Source organism: Conger conger, chromosome 1 (assembly GCF_963514075.1).
Source record: "Conger conger chromosome 1, fConCon1.1, whole genome shotgun sequence".
NCBI classification, from domain to species: Eukaryota; Metazoa; Chordata; class Actinopteri; order Anguilliformes; family Congridae; genus Conger; species Conger conger.
In genome coordinates, this window is record NC_083760.1 from 14,391,567 (window position 1) to 14,410,345 (window position 18,779).

Sequence of the window (18,779 nt, forward strand, 5' to 3'; positions counted from 1 at the left end):
TCCATGATTATGATCTTGGCATAGCGTGTCCCACAACACGTATTTCCTTTCTCCAGGACCAGGAGCCAACATATGGCAACCGCACACACACACTCCTGGCAACAATGCTGTCACCTAGGTAACGTTACGGCTCATCATTTCTCTGATCCCTCAACAAATACTTCATATCATTCTATCAGCGGCCAGAAATGTCAAATGTTATTTGTCTTCATGCAGGCATTCCACAGCAGAATGTAAGAGGAATCTTTCCAAATTTATATAACTTTATATATCCTTCTTTTCCACTGTATTTTCATACTTTCATACAGACCAGGGCCTATCAAAAATAATAACACATTAATTCATACATTTTTTCTTTAAGGTAACAGGTATTTGTAGTTCCTCTCGTTAGTAAAGTTTAACATAATTTTTTATGAACCTAATTTTGAAAGAGTCCTCGCTTTGGCCTAATTTACGTAATAAGGCCAGATGACTCAGCACTCACTTTCATAGGATTTCCAGTGCTGGCGTAAAAAAACAAACTGAAGGCATTTTAAAAAAATGACAGACAGTTATGCTTGCAGTTGAAATAAGAACACTTCTGGTATGTGTACAAATTTCTTACATTTCTTTTCAGTGCCAAAAACTACATTATTATTGTGGACAGACATTTTCCAGGCAAAATTTAGTCAGAGAATTCAGTTTTATGCCCAAAAATTCATTCCCGTAGGGTTACATAACATTGCCTTAGGACCACATCAATATTCAAGCTTTGGCCACGGTCATAATGCTGCAGGAATGTCACCTCACCATCTCATTACCAACCAGCCGCAGTTCCATTTCACGATCCTGTTTAGTAGCCACCCCCCTCCATCTTTAAGGTAGCGAAACTATCAACATTTTCCACACAAGATAACTACTCATTCAGACAAAATGTAATAACATTCAAACCCTAATGCTCTTCAACCTTTCTTCCTGTTCAGCTCTCAGGGACTAATTACGAAACAATATGTCTAAAAAAATATTGCTTTTATATGGGTTTAAAATGTGACCATGCATTTCTCCAAATATGAATATTTAACCAAAGCTAATTGCAAGCATTCAGAGTGTCCATATGCTGAATTAAAGCAAAAAAAGGCCACGTCAGTGTATAACTGCAAAGTTTGCAAGGGTTTTCCTTCAGTGTGTCTAGGCAATTCCATTGAGACCTCTCCCAAAGCAGTTTTTGCCACACAGAAGCCCAAAACAGCAGAATCTGTAGTTGGAGGGACTGTCGATGAGCCTGCAGCCAGGGTAGGCACACACCCACCCTGTCACCTCCCACCCCAAACCCCACTGTCACCGGAGGGCAAATGGGAACCCCCGTCAGAGATGAAAGTGACCCCCTGCCCTGCCAAATCAAGATGGGGAAATTCAGCCTGCGTTTCGGAGACCGGCTTGGAATGGGGGCTGACAGGCGGCATTTGGACAAATCCTCCCGTTCAGATAGTCCACAACAAACAAACAGGCTTGAGTAATGAGGCTGTGAAGCTTGTATGGCAACACCCTTTGTGCCCTCTCTGGAGCACCAGGAGCATCTATCAGAAGTGCTGTGCAGCATACAGACCTGACTGCTCCCTAGCCCCCATAGTGCTCTCTGTCGCTCCCTCACTCCAGGTAGCAAAGTTCCACGATTTAGAGAATTCAGAGAAATTAATCAGAGAATTAATTAAGACACCGTTATTTCTCAGAACCAGGCCGCATTCAGATCAAAGACAACAACGCTATAAGTAGCTGCAAGTAGGCCTATAATACATCTCGCTACATTTTCACGTGGTGTTCAATGTCTGCAACAAAAATAAATAAATAAATAATGATAATAATCGGCGCAAAAATAGCCACTGCTTCAAAAGAAAAAGCAAAGCTGTATTTGCTGAAACGTTTACTCTGAAAGAAATGCTTTTAGTATTCATGTCAAATCCTCGTTAGTAGCCTGCTTGAAATTATTGGAAATGCAGAAGCGGCACAGAGACAATACAAAATGGAGATAATACCAAGTGCAATTACACAGGTTAAACAGCACCACAATGCACCAGGAAGGTAATGCGCGACCCAGAACAATACAAGCAGATGCACAAGGCCAGAACAGGGGTCAAATCAGCTTATGTACTAAATATATATTATTAGGTAGACCTGTACACCAGCTTGTTAATGCAAATAATTAATCAGCCAATCATGTGGCAGTATAACTAAATGCATTAAAGCATGCAAACATGTTGGTCAGCTGTTTTTCAGACCAGATGTCAGAATGGGGAAGAAATGTGATCTAAGTGACTAGGAATGATGGTGCCGACAGAATTTGCAGAGAATGGTGCAAAAGACTAAAAACAGCAGCAGTTCTGCGGGAAAAACGCATTGTTAATGAGAGAGGTCAGAGGAGAAGGGCCAGTAATGCAAATAAGCACACATTACAACAGTTGTATGCAGAAGAGCATCTCTGAACACACAACGCATCATAACTCTAAGTGGATAGGCTACAGCAGCAGAAGACCAATATGTCTAATAAAATAAGTCTAATAAATACCTAATAAAGTGCTCACTGAGTGTATATACTTTATACTGTATATATAATATATATATATATTATAAGTGAAGCTGTTAACAGGATGAAACCAGAGATAATCTAGAGAACACAGTGCTAGATTTGCTAGCGCCAGGACCCAGTGCAAGTGTGCCTCGGTGTAATTAAAAAAGAGGCAAATTAGTCTCCTTGCAGGTAAAATGAGATTAACACAAAGGCATCCACTGGGAGGGAGTATGAGCTGGTCTAGCCCTCTATCAGAGAATCTCATCAGGGAAACATTACCAAATATTTTCACTTGGAAAGAAAAGGGGTTACACAGCAAGCTGCTTAATCTCACATCACCACAAGCTCAGTCATGGTGCTAGGGACGCTGCAACATCAGGTATTCATTTGTAATATGAATCGAAACGTGCTGACAACTGAAATGGCTGGGTTTATCTTTTCTGAAGAATATTATCATTGAATTCACGCAGAATTATCTATGCACGTAATCAAATATGCTGCCACCCAAGTCAATAGAAACCATAAACACAGAGGTGTGTGAATTCCTGCAAACGTTACTGCCATATTTATGTGCTGGTTTCCCTATTTTATGTTTAAAATAATTAAATTAGCTACTGTCCAATAGCAGTCTGCATTTCTGCTGATGCAAAAAGGGTTTACATTAACAGACATGCAAACGTTACAAAACAGTCCAAATGAAGATCGCTTCAAAGCAAGCAATGACCCGACTACGCAAAGGAAGAACAGTGAGCATATTGATCAAACTAACGAGGCAGACATTTTGTCAAATTGCTTTCGGAGAAAATGTGTTGTCTCATTTCAGACTCCACGGTCATCTAAAGTACTATATATTTAACCACACAGAAAATTAATAGGCTTTTCCGCAAACATATCTACTCTGATTATCGACATTGATTTTACACATCGCTCACCGTCAGTCAGAGGCTTCAAACACACAAGTCATTAGCACATCTTTGATAATTATATTTACATCTACTTTACAACACTTGATAGGCATTTTAGTTTAAAAAGCAGCTCAGCATATATGTGAACCAATAATGAGGCAGTAATAAAATGTACAATGATGAGGACACAGTGGCTCGTGTTTGTGTATGAGTTTTATCTCATGACTTATCTTTTTCTTGGTGAAAATGAATGATATAACATTGATAAAGTTCTAAAAAGAGATTCTGTCTCTACTGTCTGCCGTATCTGTACACTGAGTGTCAGTGACACGGAGGGGAACAAAAGTCAAGGCATGCAGAAAGACCAGCTGCTACCAAGGTGAAGAATCTCCTAATCTAAACAGTATGTTAATAGTAATACCTACAGGAACATTGATGCAGAAAGTCATCAAAAACTACTGCTTAGAACTTCCTTTGCCCAACCCCCATAACAACAAAGATTTAGGAAATATGTTTGTATACTTTTACAACTGCACACAGCCCTAACTCACAGGCTAAGAGCTCCCCCTAGCAGGTCAGACTCAGCACACTAGCAGTAAGGGAGCCCACTCCTACAAAAGCATACAACTTCAAATTGGGAGGGATTGAAAGAAAATCCATGTCAAGAGGTAACTCCCATAGTGATAAGCTCATCCACAGTAGTAAGCTAATAAAATCAAGGTAGGAATACTATAGCTATAGGAGAAAGTCATAACAAGTCTTGTACATGGGAGAGCATTACTCCAGAGATATTTCTACTTATGTGACAGCAGTGAAACACACCCTTCATCACTAAAATAAATTGAGACAATCATTTTGAGTTCTTTGACTAAACTAAAATGAGCCATTTGGTGGGAGACTTGTGATTATCTCTTTTTTACCATTAGTGGTGACATCAGGACTGCCATGCAAAAGGGACTTTTGCTTTCGGCTCATGCAAGAGGGACTTTGTATCACTTGCTTTTTCCCTTGTTTTGACCATGATTAAATTGGTTTCATGATATATTTTTAAGTGCAAAATTAAAGTAAAATGCCAAATTTAACCAATGCAATGCAAAAATCTAAGATTTCATGACAATAACATATTTCCACCTTGGTGCATTTTTGATGCACTTTTCTTTATTACAGACTATTTTTAATGGAAATTTTAAATTCTGTTTCTTAATTGAAATGTGGTCCTTTGAAATACTGAATGTACATTGTCACTCTGGACAATGTGTACACAAACACACAATCTTTCACCCCCCTCTCTCCCTCTCTGTCTCTCTCACACACACACCCACACACACACACACTCACACTCACGCATACAGATACCCACGTGTACGTGTACACATTGTGCATTCAATATTTAAAGAGGACCTAATTGAAATCGTCATAAAGGCAAAACATATTTTTACTGACTCAAATTGCTACCTTCCGATCAAAATCTAAGACAGTTTAATTCCAAAACTTCACAACAGTACAGACCATGACCATGATAAATCTCATTAAATGCTATCAAGCCCACTTTGTCTGACTTAAAGACGGTTTTTGTGTAAATAATGTTTTACAAATAAACATATAATAGAATTCATGAAAACTGTAACAATAAAGATCTTAATTTTTTTTTTTATTATTAATGCTTAGCAACACATTCTTGTGTTTTGGGGAGTTTTTTTGTTAAATCTAAATGAGAAAAAATCATATCACTAAAGGTGGATTGTATTATACAATGTATTATAAGTGTAAGTCAAGAGCGGATATTCAGACACATAGAAAATGGCTGAGCACAATTCTTCTCTCACAAAACCAATGAGTGGCTCAGGTGGCGTGTAGAAGCAGTGTACAGTAGCAGTGCATTCTCTCTCTCTCGCTCTATCTCTCTCTCTCCCTCTCTCTCTGTCACTATCTCGCTCTCTCTCTGTGTCTCTCGCTGAATTTCTGAACAAAATGTGAAATATGCATCTCAGGTAGTAGCCTGTAATTTTAGTGTGCTCACACATTTTCATACAACTCTTCCGTACAAGCGTTACATCATTCGAACGATAACCCTCATGTGTTCCCAAAATATGTATACATGTCTATACATATAATAAGTGTTTCACATATCTGTTTGAATCCATACACGGAAAGAAAATGCATGTATAACAATGTGACATATAGAAAATGTATGTGACATATAGAAAATGACATATATAGTATCCCTAGGTTGCAAAATTATTGAAGTACACTACGACATTCTCTTATGCTGGGAACTCATACAAATTAACTTGTGCATCTGACTCTTTCAAAAAAAAACTTGCTCCAACTGACTGAGAGACCAGTGGTTAGCAAACCTAAATACCACAGATGACATGTTGACTTGCTGACGTGCGCTCTCATTTTGCAGCTTTCTCAAGACCTCCCCCCAAAAGTGAAGTGAGGAGGGTGAGACTATGCTTTTTTATCTTTGTGAAATGTTTCATTTGAAGTTGCAGCGTTTTGCAATACACTTGCCCAGAGTTCAAACAACATGCATTTAATAGCCTCTTGAATTAATTAAAAGTGACTATAAAACTAGCCACTTACAATATAGTATTTCCACATGCTTCTAAAAGAAATTCTTGCCATACTCTAAATAAATTCCTTTTCTTTAAGACCGTGGTTTCAATGTGCCGACTATGTGTTGACAGTTTATATGTATTATGCATGTGTGCATGTACGTTTGCGTCTATGACTCTGACACTGAACACAGAGCTCTCTTTCTTCTGTACATCAATGATGAAACATGCAGAAATTCTGGTTCACCTCTCAATAGACTGTGTGAATGCACCTGTGGACCCGTGTATTTTGGTGGCATATCACTTTGGAGTGAGTTTTTCCTCAAAGCATACCCCGCTTGTGCCAAACTAGTAAATCTCTGTTTTTAATCAGATGAGACACATTTATCATTATTCAGTTGTTTACTGGGAGCACATTCTCAAGCTTATCGTTTCATAACATTATTTTAAAGGTTCTGCTGTCACAGGTTCTAACCTCTCCATCTGCCTCTTGGCTTAACCTGAAGGGCTCTGCGTATTTTTAGCCTCTTCATTGTGTCTGTGTGTACACAGACTCTTTGAAACACCCTCTTGCAAAACAATATTCGCTAACAAGGTTTGTCACAGGCATCGTGCGTGCTGCAAACGTTTTTACATCTATCAACTATTTCAACCCAGCCCTTTGCTTTCACTGCACCACCTACCCTCCTTCAGAGATTCTCAGATGGCGTCTAAGGGCAGCTCAAGTTAGACACAGGCCCTGCATGATCATACAACCTTGTTAAATAGGCATTAGAAAAGAGATGATCTGGCCATCATGGTGTCCCACTCTATCTGTCCGTCCTAATCATAGAGGACCTGACTTTAGCCAGCTTTGGCATGTGTGAGGCACAGTGGTGCATGCAGAAACTTCTTTAGGCATCACATTATGGGGGGCAGAACACAAAACTCTCGCCCCTTACGAGAACCAAATAATTAAAATGTGAATAATCTTCACAGCAGCTATCCGTGAGATTAAATGATAGGCAATTACTGCAGCCAAACAACATAAGTTTCGTATATCACAAATTCAAAAACTGAGGCCTTTTTCAGTTATTGTTACAGTGCTAAATACTGCAGCCATTTATTTTGCCAATTCACCCTCCATAATTATGATATTGCTATAAAATGACCTATACTCTGCAGGTGCAATTTACAAATGCTTAGAAGCATTTCCCCATTTTGTTTTGTAATACATCGTATCTAACAGGTACCAGGGAAGGTCCTCGTACACTGCCTGGTAAGAATAATCTCATTATTTATTGCCCCTAAGTGTGCTGGTCCATGGTGTGATTTGCATCTATTTGCATCAGAACAACAGCGAAAAAATGAATGGATAAAACCATAGTTTGGATAATAGGGAGAAAGCTCTTATTAAATCGTTGTTAACTGTTCCCACAGGGGATGAGTCTGTGTCCAGAATAAGAGGTTATGTGCCAGCCCGTTAAAAGGCACACCAAAAAATTATTAGTCCGTAAATGAAAGGACAGAATGTGCAGAGTACACAGTTCTAACCCTACACAACACAAACCAGATTCGAGTCGGATTACATCATACTCTTCTGTTATGAATTAGCTGGATTAGACCACAACAAGACAGCATTTAAGCACTGAGAAACACTTGGAAAATACTGGATTGATTTAATTGACTTAAAGTTGGATTCTCTCAGAGTTGTTGCTTCTATTCCTTCAAAAGACGGATTAAAATGTGATTTACAGCTGCAGAAAAAAGTAGCCTTCTCAGAGGCAGTCATCTGCACAATTGCAGAAAAAGTGTCACATTTCTTTGGGTAAACTAGCTGGAACCGTGCATATGAATGTATGCAACATTCTGCAAAAATGCCATCAGTGAAAACATACTACAATACTACATTCTGCAAATAAAGTGTTGCTACTCACATAGATGTGTTGGGTATTTTTTTTAAGTTAAGTACTTAAAACAAACATAAAGCTTTTCTCATAAAATGCACTGCCTTCCACTGTGCTACCTTTGCCTTTCGTTGCACAGCCTTAGTCTAGACACTTAACTGTAAGACACTATATACAAAAGCTTTCACAGAAATGATTGCATGATTAAGAGACACACATTTAGTATAGTAAATGTGTAATTGAAAAGTAAAACTGGGTTTCTGTGAAACAATTATTATAAGACGTCTAAGAATTCACCTATCCAGACATTTTACACCTAGCACCTATACACCTGCAATTAAGTGAAATGTTTGTGCTAAATGGAGAACTGAAATGAAAAATCGAGATCCCACATTTAACGTATCAAGGTAGGGCCAAAATACGTAAAGGTGTTCTGAGAAAGTAGCATAGAATTACGTATAAGTAAAAACAATTAATACACATTTTATCCTATTTGATGCAGTCTACAGTTTCTGTGCATTACGTCCATTTCTAACACCTATAAATAAAACAGAGCCCTTTGGAACTTGGTATAATATTCTATAAATAGCTTCTCGCCTCAATATCTTACAATGATTACAGTACAGATTCTGAATGGTGTTTACATTAAAAATAAGAGCAATACCGTAGGTGGCAGATAACATCTCACCTCGATGATTGGGGTTTCTGAACAGTGTATTTGCTATGCTATACTCCATAATATTTATGTATTTAAATTCGTAAAATAAAACAGAACCAGCATCCTGTTTAGGCACCCCCTTAATCTAATAATAACGCGCTCTTCCAATACCTATATTTTGTTGTTGCCTTACATTGTGTTGCCTAACATTTTCATAGAGAAACGTCTCTATTACGTTTAAAAATACGACACGTGTAAAAATGAAATATATCTTTTAATCGAAAATATATATCTATTTTTCTCATCTTTATTTTAGTATATAGTCTGTGCAGTGATGTCGACACGGACTCACTATCATATGTTGTATTGCAGAAACGCTTGGGTGTGAGTGGAATTAAATCAGCATTGTGTTTAAATGTGTATGCAGTGTGGATAGCCTACACTCCTGAACCCATAATGGTGCGCAGACGCTTAATTCACCAGTAGCACACTGCAAACACGCGCAAGTCTGTTTACTCATGTAAATTTCATTATATTGTCGATTTCAAACGTCTTACATACTCCGGTAACGTCGTACTTATTTTCATCACGTGAAGAAAATGTACTATCCTCTACTATTTAATACAAAGTTGACGTTTCCTCCCACGGAATTTATATAAAGCCACAACGGCCTAACAAACACCGAAGCGTTCCGATAACTTACCACGAAAATTATTTTGCTTGTTGTAAAACTTTCATTTTCGTCTCTAAAAAGATATTTATTCCCGCCGTGACTACACTGGTATATATATTGTTTAGTTTTATTTTGGACTTGTTCCAAAAATAGGGAGGCAGTGAAGTAAACTTATTTGAAAAGTAAATAAACTACATGTTACCATTATCATGAATAGCTACAGAATATTAACTTTCATAAGTGTCCATTCTTGATGTCAAGTTGTATCATACTTATTCATTTCATTTTAACTTGGCTAACCACATGCTGTATATGCTACTGTGGGCTAGTTCGCCCTCGGTTTTTTTTAAAGACATCAGGTACACCTCCGAATGTGATTCCGTGTGCCGTATTAGCCTACTGAACTCGTCGTTGAGGGGGGTTTAAGTAACACATAAATCAATCTAAATCTTAAATGCAGGAAAACAAGATTATGTTCTAGTGCATGTGTGTTTATAAATATTAATAAATACTGCGACTTACGTGTTATTATTTCCCTTTGAGACAAGTGCTGTGGGTTTCCCTGCTTGCGACGGGACATTGCCCTGGCATTTACACACGCATCGCCCGGAGACCTGCACTCAGAAGGATCTGTTCGCTTCCCCCCTTTCTTCGTTCGTTTTTCCTTCAGTAACTTTTCCTTGGACCTGCTTCTGGTCAGCTGCTCGGATGGCCAGTCCTTTTAATCAGACTTTATAGTGGTTCCTTGTTTTAAAAAGAAAGAAAGAAATAGAAAAATGAACCAAAAAAACCGAGAGTCTTTGCACTTAGCCTTGAAGTCCACTCAAGTCTTCCCGATGACCAGACCTAAGGCAGACCGGCTTCACCTCCAGTGTTCTTTCAGTCACACCATCTGGCAAAGGTGCATGGCGAGTGACTCTGACCGGCACAAAAAGCTGGAAATATCCTTGATGTTTCACGCCTGTGAATGACAGTTACGAGCAAACCACTCCGAATGTCTCTTTATCTCTCTGGACAATCAAAACACGATGCCCTGTGCAGTGCTTTGACAGCTGGGGTACGGTGAACACCACTGTTCGCCAAGTCAGTGGCTCAGGTGTTTGGTTGGGTTTAATGTTGCTTTTGCTTGTTTCTTAAAGAAAAAAAGAAAACAATTCATAATAAAATGGAAAAAAAAAAGAATCCAATGTCCTCTCGGCACTTGGGTTTGCCAAGCGATGGGCACCTCTTCTCTCTGTACACTGGCACTACCCTAGAGTATGGAATGCCAGATACTTTTCACTCTCTCCAACTCTTTACACTGGCTCCCCTTGTACGGCGCTGAGGAGACCGGGGACACACACTGCCACCCCCTTTCAAAATAGAACAAGACCTGCCTTTTTTTCTTTTCTTTCACTGTGAAGATGGCGGAGTCCTGCTTCTCCGGGAGCTCTCTGTCTCTCTGTGGCTGGGTCTGCCTCTGTACAATGGGATAAAATTCAAGTTCAAGTGCGGACGTGACGTTAAGTCTACAGTGAGAAAGAAAAATTGGAGACTGCGAGAGACTGCAAGAGCACTGGGGGCGACTAGTGGTGGCTTTTTACAACTATCGGATCATCAGAAAGCAGTGCGGAGTGAGAGTGTACACATGGACATCGCGCGCCTGTGACTCGCACAGGGAACAGTGTACTATACAGCGACCCACCGACTAGCCTACTCTACAGTTTTTACAAATGGGATCATATTCATGCATCATAATCAACGTTAATATTGTATGAACTCGTTCAAATGATTTAATAATGCTAACTTACACTTTGCACTAATTATTGACCCAACACAATACCAGATCTTGCCTGAAGTTTACAATAGCCGCATGTATATATGCATATACATATTATTATATGCGTTTCATATGATATGTATGCAGCATCGGAAACCCTTCAAATGTTATTCACTGTTCTTTAACGGAAAGGCACAGATTTGCATATAAGGTCATTAAATGGGTTTGGCGGTTAACCTTCGCACGCAACTGGCCTTGAGTTTATTATTCATTGTAAATTTCAGAAAGAGCTCTTTTATTATGTGTTGATGCTGTCTTGCATTTTGGGGTAGCCTCGTTTCATGAAAGAGGAATCTGGGGAAGTCAGGTTACGAAGTACGAAGAATCTGAATTGGAACAATAGTCCTTGAATGGATCATTTAATGGTCACCTGTTTTACGCCTGAAAAATCAGCACTCAATATTATGACATCCGGGGTCACTTACAAATTGTGCAACCCTCTAATTAGATACACGATACGTAACATTTGTTTAAAATTATTTAAACTGGAGCATTTTGTCATAATTAATATCCATTTTGTGTGGACACTATCACGAGGAAACTTGAATTGTGGTAAAATGTGATGTTAATCACACTGCTACTTGTCAGACATAGATATTCCTCTAAGTATGAAACATTTTGATTACATGTGTGTAGAGACTGATCACCACATTCTCGAGACATTATATGACGCTGAAATAAGTGTCTGGAGACGAGGACAGAGTCGCATGAACATGCTGAATACATGTAATACGCTTCGCCTGATTTCACTTACTAGTGGAAAGGAACAATATCGTGCTCTAAAACGTCTTGTATGGCGCGTGAGAAAATGAAACTCAGAAAGCACAAGACAGCCCACACGTATTATGTCTTGCATGCATGCATTTATATTGCTGAATTATTAGGGTCTTTTAAACAAGGTCGGCTGTGGGAAGGGGGGACATCCTCTACTGGAAACGTGTAAGGATATTTGTATTGAAATAAAGAATACATAATGAAGAAAGAGTTCAAATGCAAGGGATAAAAGTTACGTTTGAAAATGAACCTAGTTTATAATGTTGTCTAATACATACCAACTTACATTGATAAAGGTAAAATCGTGTACTGGAGTGTGCAAAATATAATTAGCATGGACCCGCCTGGACTTGATAAAAACGGTTTAATAGTAAATTATTCTTGAGACATAGTATGAGACCATTAGGTTATAGTTACTGTTTAGTAGTGGATATTTAAACTGGAATTTCATTCAAATTTACTACTGCCACAGGCAGCCTCATATTGAATGCTATGATCTAAATGGGGATTTCCAAATGTATTTAAGCATATAACAATCTACATGACTATGCACTTTTACTAACAGAGACTGTAACTGCTTCTGCTTTCATTTTAAAACCAGATCAAAACATCAAGGTCTTAATTCATGATAATGCTTTTTCAGGGGCCAAGTATGAAAGGAGCCTTGGAAACATATTTTTGATTTAAATTTTATTTTACTTTATTTTATTTTATTTTCTCACTGTGTGTGTTCTCTATAGCCTACATGTAAATATGTGCACCAACGAGTGCCAAAGGTGACTTAAACAAGGCACGATGTCACACACAGCTCTCTTCTCCATGAGCTTGTGTACCGTGTTTATAACATTCCCTGTAATTGGGGGCTCCATAATAGTGTGGCTGTTGCAGTTGTCTGTTTTCCATTCCAGCCCAGGAAAGGAGAACGTTGCCAATAACAGGAGACCCAGAAAGGATGCGTAGGTCTAGGAGATGCAGTGTCTGAATGTCACGTGATGATCCTTGACAGATCTACTGGGGCATTGAATCCATTTACATATACTGTCAATTGGCGGGGGTGGTGCGACAGGAAAAAGAATAATTTACTGTGGCAGATTATTCAAACATCCATAAAATATTCAAAATTATTATAAAAAAAATAACATTAACCGAAAAAAAAAACAAATCTTTGGGGTTTCATGTTGGTGGGATATTGCTTTCAGACAGATGTGGGGCAGCCCCTCTGTCCCCAGTGATGCGACGGTGTTTGGGTTAGCCTGGGCAGAGGGGCAGGGGTGCAGGGGGTACGCTACGCCTCCATTGATTGATTCTATCAGATGAAATGATGGCTGTGGTGATCCATCTTTCTGCGATCTGTAGAGTGCGCTGCTGGTCAGCCAGCCCCATAGATTGTCACCCTCTCTTTCTCCAACCGAACCCCCCCAACCCCACCCCCCACCGCGGACTCCGGGATCAATCCCAACCCGTGTCACCGAGACAAACTGCCTCACCCCTGACCCCCTCTTACTGGAACAGGGTCACATCCACTGCATTTACTGTATCTGCCCATAGTCTCTCCCATAGTCACTTTCACTGTCACAATTAGCGGCACATAGAAAATAGTGCCGGTGTTGAGGCTTATTTTCTGCATCACACAATCATTTTTAGGTATGATTATAAAACTATTTCCCGAAATGTCCAAAAGGATCTGTAATGCAGGGGAGTGAGTGAGTTGGTGAATATCAAATTCGCCAACTCACTCATCTGAGTATGTCGGTGCATAGGGAACTGTGTCTATTTCCTGACTCTGGAAACCTTTAGTGATACTGTACGTGGACATTCAGTCTCAGGCCTGGTCTCGGCTTTCATCTTCCCCTCATATGAGCACTTTCTAATGGAGACCGGAAAGAATGAAAGCACATGAAAGAACAGGAACTGTTCTTTAGTGCGCAGCCCACTGATTCAGCCACAAATCCAGAATCATGCGTTTGTGTTTTCGGTCGTTGCTCGGGGTCTGTGTCAATGAGTTCACTGTACAGTGTCAATAAAAAAACATTTTATCTCTCCATTTCCCAAGAAAAAGAGATGCAGGCCCTGTAAAGTGTGTTCATTATCACCCACGTTAGGTGGGCCACAGATCTGCACATTTAGATTTCATACACCTTGCCATTGTTGTGATTATGTAAATATCACTGCAAAGGGTCACAGGTGTCTCCTGTATCCAGGCACGCAGGAGGAGAGAGCTTTGGCCATTCTACCCCAGGCCACCTCTTTGTCTTGCCACACACCAATCAAAGACAGGAAAGTTTGCCTTGGCAAAGCGCTGTTGATGCAGCACATCATCTTGTTGTGCAAGCCATGAAATATGCTCTGAAAGCTGAGGTGGCCCACTGTTGCGATTCATTTTACATTGAATGATTCATCGGACTCTTATATGGTTCATTCTCCCATATTGCCTTCAGTGCTCTCCTCTCCATCAATAAATAGTCTTTTCTTCAAGGATAGTTTTGGCTGGGAAAGCAGCCTTCAGTACCAGCTTGACACCCTCTGAGCCAAGCGCTTCCTCCATCCACCAGCAACAGTGGGGGAGATATAAATAGCTTCCTCTAGCTAATTTACAAATAAAGATGGAATAAAAAGGGGATTGCATGTTCTTCCAAAAGATTTATTTGTTATACATATAACAGGACACCCACGTCTGCTTGGGGGAGAATTTGAACTGCTTTGTCCTCTTAGCATTCATGGGAGGGCTCATCGTTTAAATGTAAATAATTGTACATACGAAAATTTTACCTTAATGTAACAGGATTGAAAGATTTATTATGGGTGAACAGACAACTGGTCTGCAGTCTACAGCAGCTCTTTGGGAAGTGGATTAATGACCATACAGTTTGCATGGAGGGTTGCAGGTTTAAATCCTGGGATATGTGGCCTTACCCTTGAAAGTGGGAAGTGGGACGCCTGAACAGCTTCAGTAAACATTCATACATGTGCTAAATATTAAATATGTAAATTTCTCGCTGTAACCCAATTACAAATGTATAAATGTATAAACGCAATAAATAAGCCAAAGGGTAATAATAATAATGTAGAAATGTGTACTTTCATATGTGCTGCACTATTTATTGTTGTGTTGGTTTCCATGGTGTGGTTATCGTTACTATTATTAATACTTTTCATCATTGCAATCATCATCAATAGTAGTGCAGCTTGTAGTCTTGATTTTGGGAAAACACTCCATGTAATTTTGGAAGTTATGGACATATTAATACACTCTAATCGTTTCATACAGAATATGTGCTCCTATCTAATCGTAAAATATGGCAGAATAACATATCATGTAATAATATATAATGCATAATAATGGCTGAATACCATGCATGTGAGCTAATAATGGGCTCAATGTCCTTCTGTTTTGATGAGGTCATTAGTCAAGTAGCCAGCAGGTACAGGCCCTTGTATATTATTTATTTTTTTCTGTCTTTTCTCCTTATTTAAAATGTAAATCTTTTTTTATAGACAGTTAAGTGAGGTTATCCATATTCTTTGCCTCAGCTAGAATGTCCTGTTTATGCCCTTGTTAATTTGCATATATATGTGGTGTTTGGTTTAATGTTAATGCTAAACAAGCCCTTGCTTCTACACTGCCTCTGCTTTGTAATCACAGTTTAATTGGATGCAGGTAAGATACCCTTTCAATACTTAAAACCAAGTGACACTTTACATTAAAATGCTGCAGAATTACCCCTTAATGAATATCTTGATTTTTGCAAGTGTTTGCATAATAAGGGGATTGTTCAAACCTGAATTTTACAAGCATATAACAACAAAGTTAAAAGCCTTACAAACCATCCCAGATATCAATGATACATTTGCCAGCATATTTTTTTGTGTTGAGATATTTAATACTTAAATTTTTTTCCAGTTGAAATTAGTGAAAGAGTTTCTGCAAATTAGAACTTGTAATAAGCTAACTAAAAAAAAAAAAAAAAAACTCATTCAAATTACAACTTTGTGCCAAAGTACATTTTTGTATGCATTGGCTGTAGTTATGAATGATTATTTTCTTGTTAAGTTATGCAAAAGCCTTTAATTTTCGAGTCAGGCTCCGTGTTTCTTTTCTTCTGAGGCTTCTCTCTTTGGCTCAGAACATTGATAAAGTATATAGCAGCTGAAGTTATATTCCCAGCGAATGTTACGATGGACGTAAGTACCCTCTTTCATCTTTCACACAGATGGTCTTCAAACTTAGCTGAAAAATGGTACGTCGACTCAATGTGTCGTTGAAAGTGTTATAAATTCCAATAATGAAATCATTGCTAAATGCCCAATACATTTTATCTGACTACTTGAATTACATTGTCTAGTTTTTGCTTTTATGTCAGTTGAAAGAAAAGTGGCAAGGAAAATTGAAAGCTGTACAATCAACTAGTTACCCTGCAGCAATGCACCTAATGCTTTTCAATAACAAATATAATATTATAATATAAATATTGAGAGAGGGATGAGACTTGGAGAACAAGTTACGGTTAGCTTAGGGGGAGTGTTTAAGAACTACTGGTTTCAGCCGAACCTGGCAAACTGCTCAGAGATATGATTCTAATAGTTAAATTAGAGGTGTTAGTATCTCAGGCCTGGGAGATATCCCTCTGACTTGCAATACAACAGTACCCTCTGTTGGCTAACAGCTGTCATATGTAAATGAGAGGGATGCGCACTGCCATAGGGACTGAAGGGCCCTGTTCTGCATCCTTCACAGGGAGCAGAGAGCACAGGCAGTCTCCTTAACTTCCTTCCAACGAGATGCTACATTCAGCAATACCTCCATATGCTACTGTCAGTTACACCACACTCCACAGACTGCCAACAATAGCACTCGCACTATTTTTATTTTGTACACCATTTTTTTTCTCATGGAGCAGCAGTTTTCATGTTCTACTTCTTCATTTGTGATTATGCTAATGGAACTATTTCAAATAATACAAAACTGTACTAAACCATCTCTACCTAGTTTTTTCAGGAGGGTTATCTACTCTTGAATTGCCCTGGCATCTGCCTTTGGGCACACCTATACATATAAATAAGTTACTTTTACATTAAAGGATTTGTTCACGTAAAAAGAATGTGTGTTGAAGATAATTATTCAAATGAACCGTTAAGTGTAAAAAAAAGTTCTCTCAAGACATGCACGTGTTTAAGAGGGAATACATGCTTGAGAGTGCACAAGCCTCTAAGTGCAATTAACAATATCAAAGTTTAAATTATTCCTTTTAAATGTGAAAATGCAAATGATAGGTTTATCTTGAAGCAGTTACCACATTCAGTAGCTCAGCTGTATTCATAATTAACACTTGCATTGACTTATTCACTTGTGCTGCTTTTAATCAGGAAGTTTTTTTTCCTTCTTCTTCAAAAGGACCACATTTTCAGAATAACTAATGTTGTTACAATTAGGCGGTACCGGTATGTAATATACATATTGGTCATTATCTGATGAGCATTACACATTGAAGCTATATTTTTTTAAATGCGGAACACTTAGATAATCTAGTCAAAATTCAAAGCAGTAATGCATTTTAACTTAATCACATGTGCATTTAACAACAAAGATATCCATGAATAAAAGTGTAATTATAAAGGACCACATTATGAAGAGCAGTTGCATATCTCATACAGTATTAAATAGGCCTTTCACCTGCATGGAATGCAATTACTGCCTGTAACACTATGTCTTTTAATTAGTGAAGCGCTCTTTGATGAGAAAGGAAATTACAAAGGATAGTCACGAGAAAAGCCTTCTTGTATAAATGTTAGCAAAAATAATAATGTAGATGAATAGCGATAAAATGTAGCTAATTCATTGTTACTATAATGTTAACAGCGATAATAAACTCCCCGTGGGCATGTGTTCAGAAGAGGTGTACAGTTAATTTTAGGATAGAGATGTTTTACATATTTCTGGAGTGTATGCAGCCGTAGCTAAAGGTTCTGATAATATGGTCAGCGGGGTTAAATAACTGAGACATTCGGGGTCAGAATTTGAACTTCCAAGTCACACATCTCCCAAAAAAATGAACCGCCAACGCACGCTAACTGATATTGTTTACAATAATCACTCCTGAAGCGAGTCACATTCCTTTAAAAAAGCATTAATCTCCCTTTAATCTGGAGGAATGTCTTCCCTAATTGCTTTTTAATAAAAAAAAGAGATGAGGCTTTGTCAGGTGATAAAAGATGTGTGGAATAAAGGGTTCTGATGCACCATGCTTCAGCTGTGTGTCAATATGGGCTGCCAGAGGAGAGGCCAGATCGCCGGGTCGCCTCTCTTGCCCCGAAATGAGAAATAAACTGGGTTGCCGATGCCAAGGGCGCCACAGATCTCTTTAGGACCTCCCTCTCGGAGACTCCCGGCGGGGCGGCTGGGCTCGCACTTTGACGAACCCACCGAGCAAACACGGGGAGCAATGTGATTGTTTAAGAAGAAAAATGGCAGTGGAGTGTGACTAAACCCGTTTGCTTGGCAGTCAGATGCAGGCATACTTCCCCCGTTCCCGAGAGAAACGCGCGGCCTACAAATTTGGCACGGAATGGGAAAGTTTAATGTTGCCAAAGGCACATATTCACAACAATTAGGTACGTTTCAGCCCCTGTCCTCTGGGTTCCCCCGTCCCATAGGTAGATATCTAATCACATACTATTGTTTAGGAGAGCATTTCCCTTTATTCTGCGGCTCGCCTTGACACCGATGCAGCAGTCGGCTCCCAAGCTGGGAACGGCGCGGAACAGAACTGCACAGCTAGAGGAGCCCCTCTGAGATTCAGCCGAAAAGGTGGAGATTCAAATTGATTATGCAAATAGAATAATCCTTGTCATTTCCAATATCGTACAATACTCTCCAGCCGATGTCCAATTTCCATTCGTCCCTAATTTGTCAAATACAATATAAGAAACTACATATCTGGAAAATTTGGTTAATCTTCAC

The 18,779-nt window shown here is 39.0% G+C and overlaps 1 protein-coding gene across 3 annotated transcripts in view; it reads right to left on the minus strand.

Annotated features, from left to right (window-relative positions):
* Positions 1-10,762, minus strand: part of bcl11ba (BCL11 transcription factor B a) — a 51,565-nt gene extending 40,803 nt beyond the window's left edge. The window contains exon 1 of one of the 3 annotated variants that reach the window (XM_061243794.1): positions 9,751-10,762. In XM_061243794.1, coding sequence (XP_061099778.1) covers positions 9,751-9,808 — 58 coding nt within the window. In that variant the 5' untranslated portion in view covers positions 9,809-10,762. The remainder of the gene's footprint in view (positions 1-9,750) is intronic. The other 2 variants (XM_061243787.1, XM_061243780.1) reach the window with 2 other exon arrangements.
* Between the last annotated feature and the right edge of the window lie 8,017 nt (positions 10,763-18,779).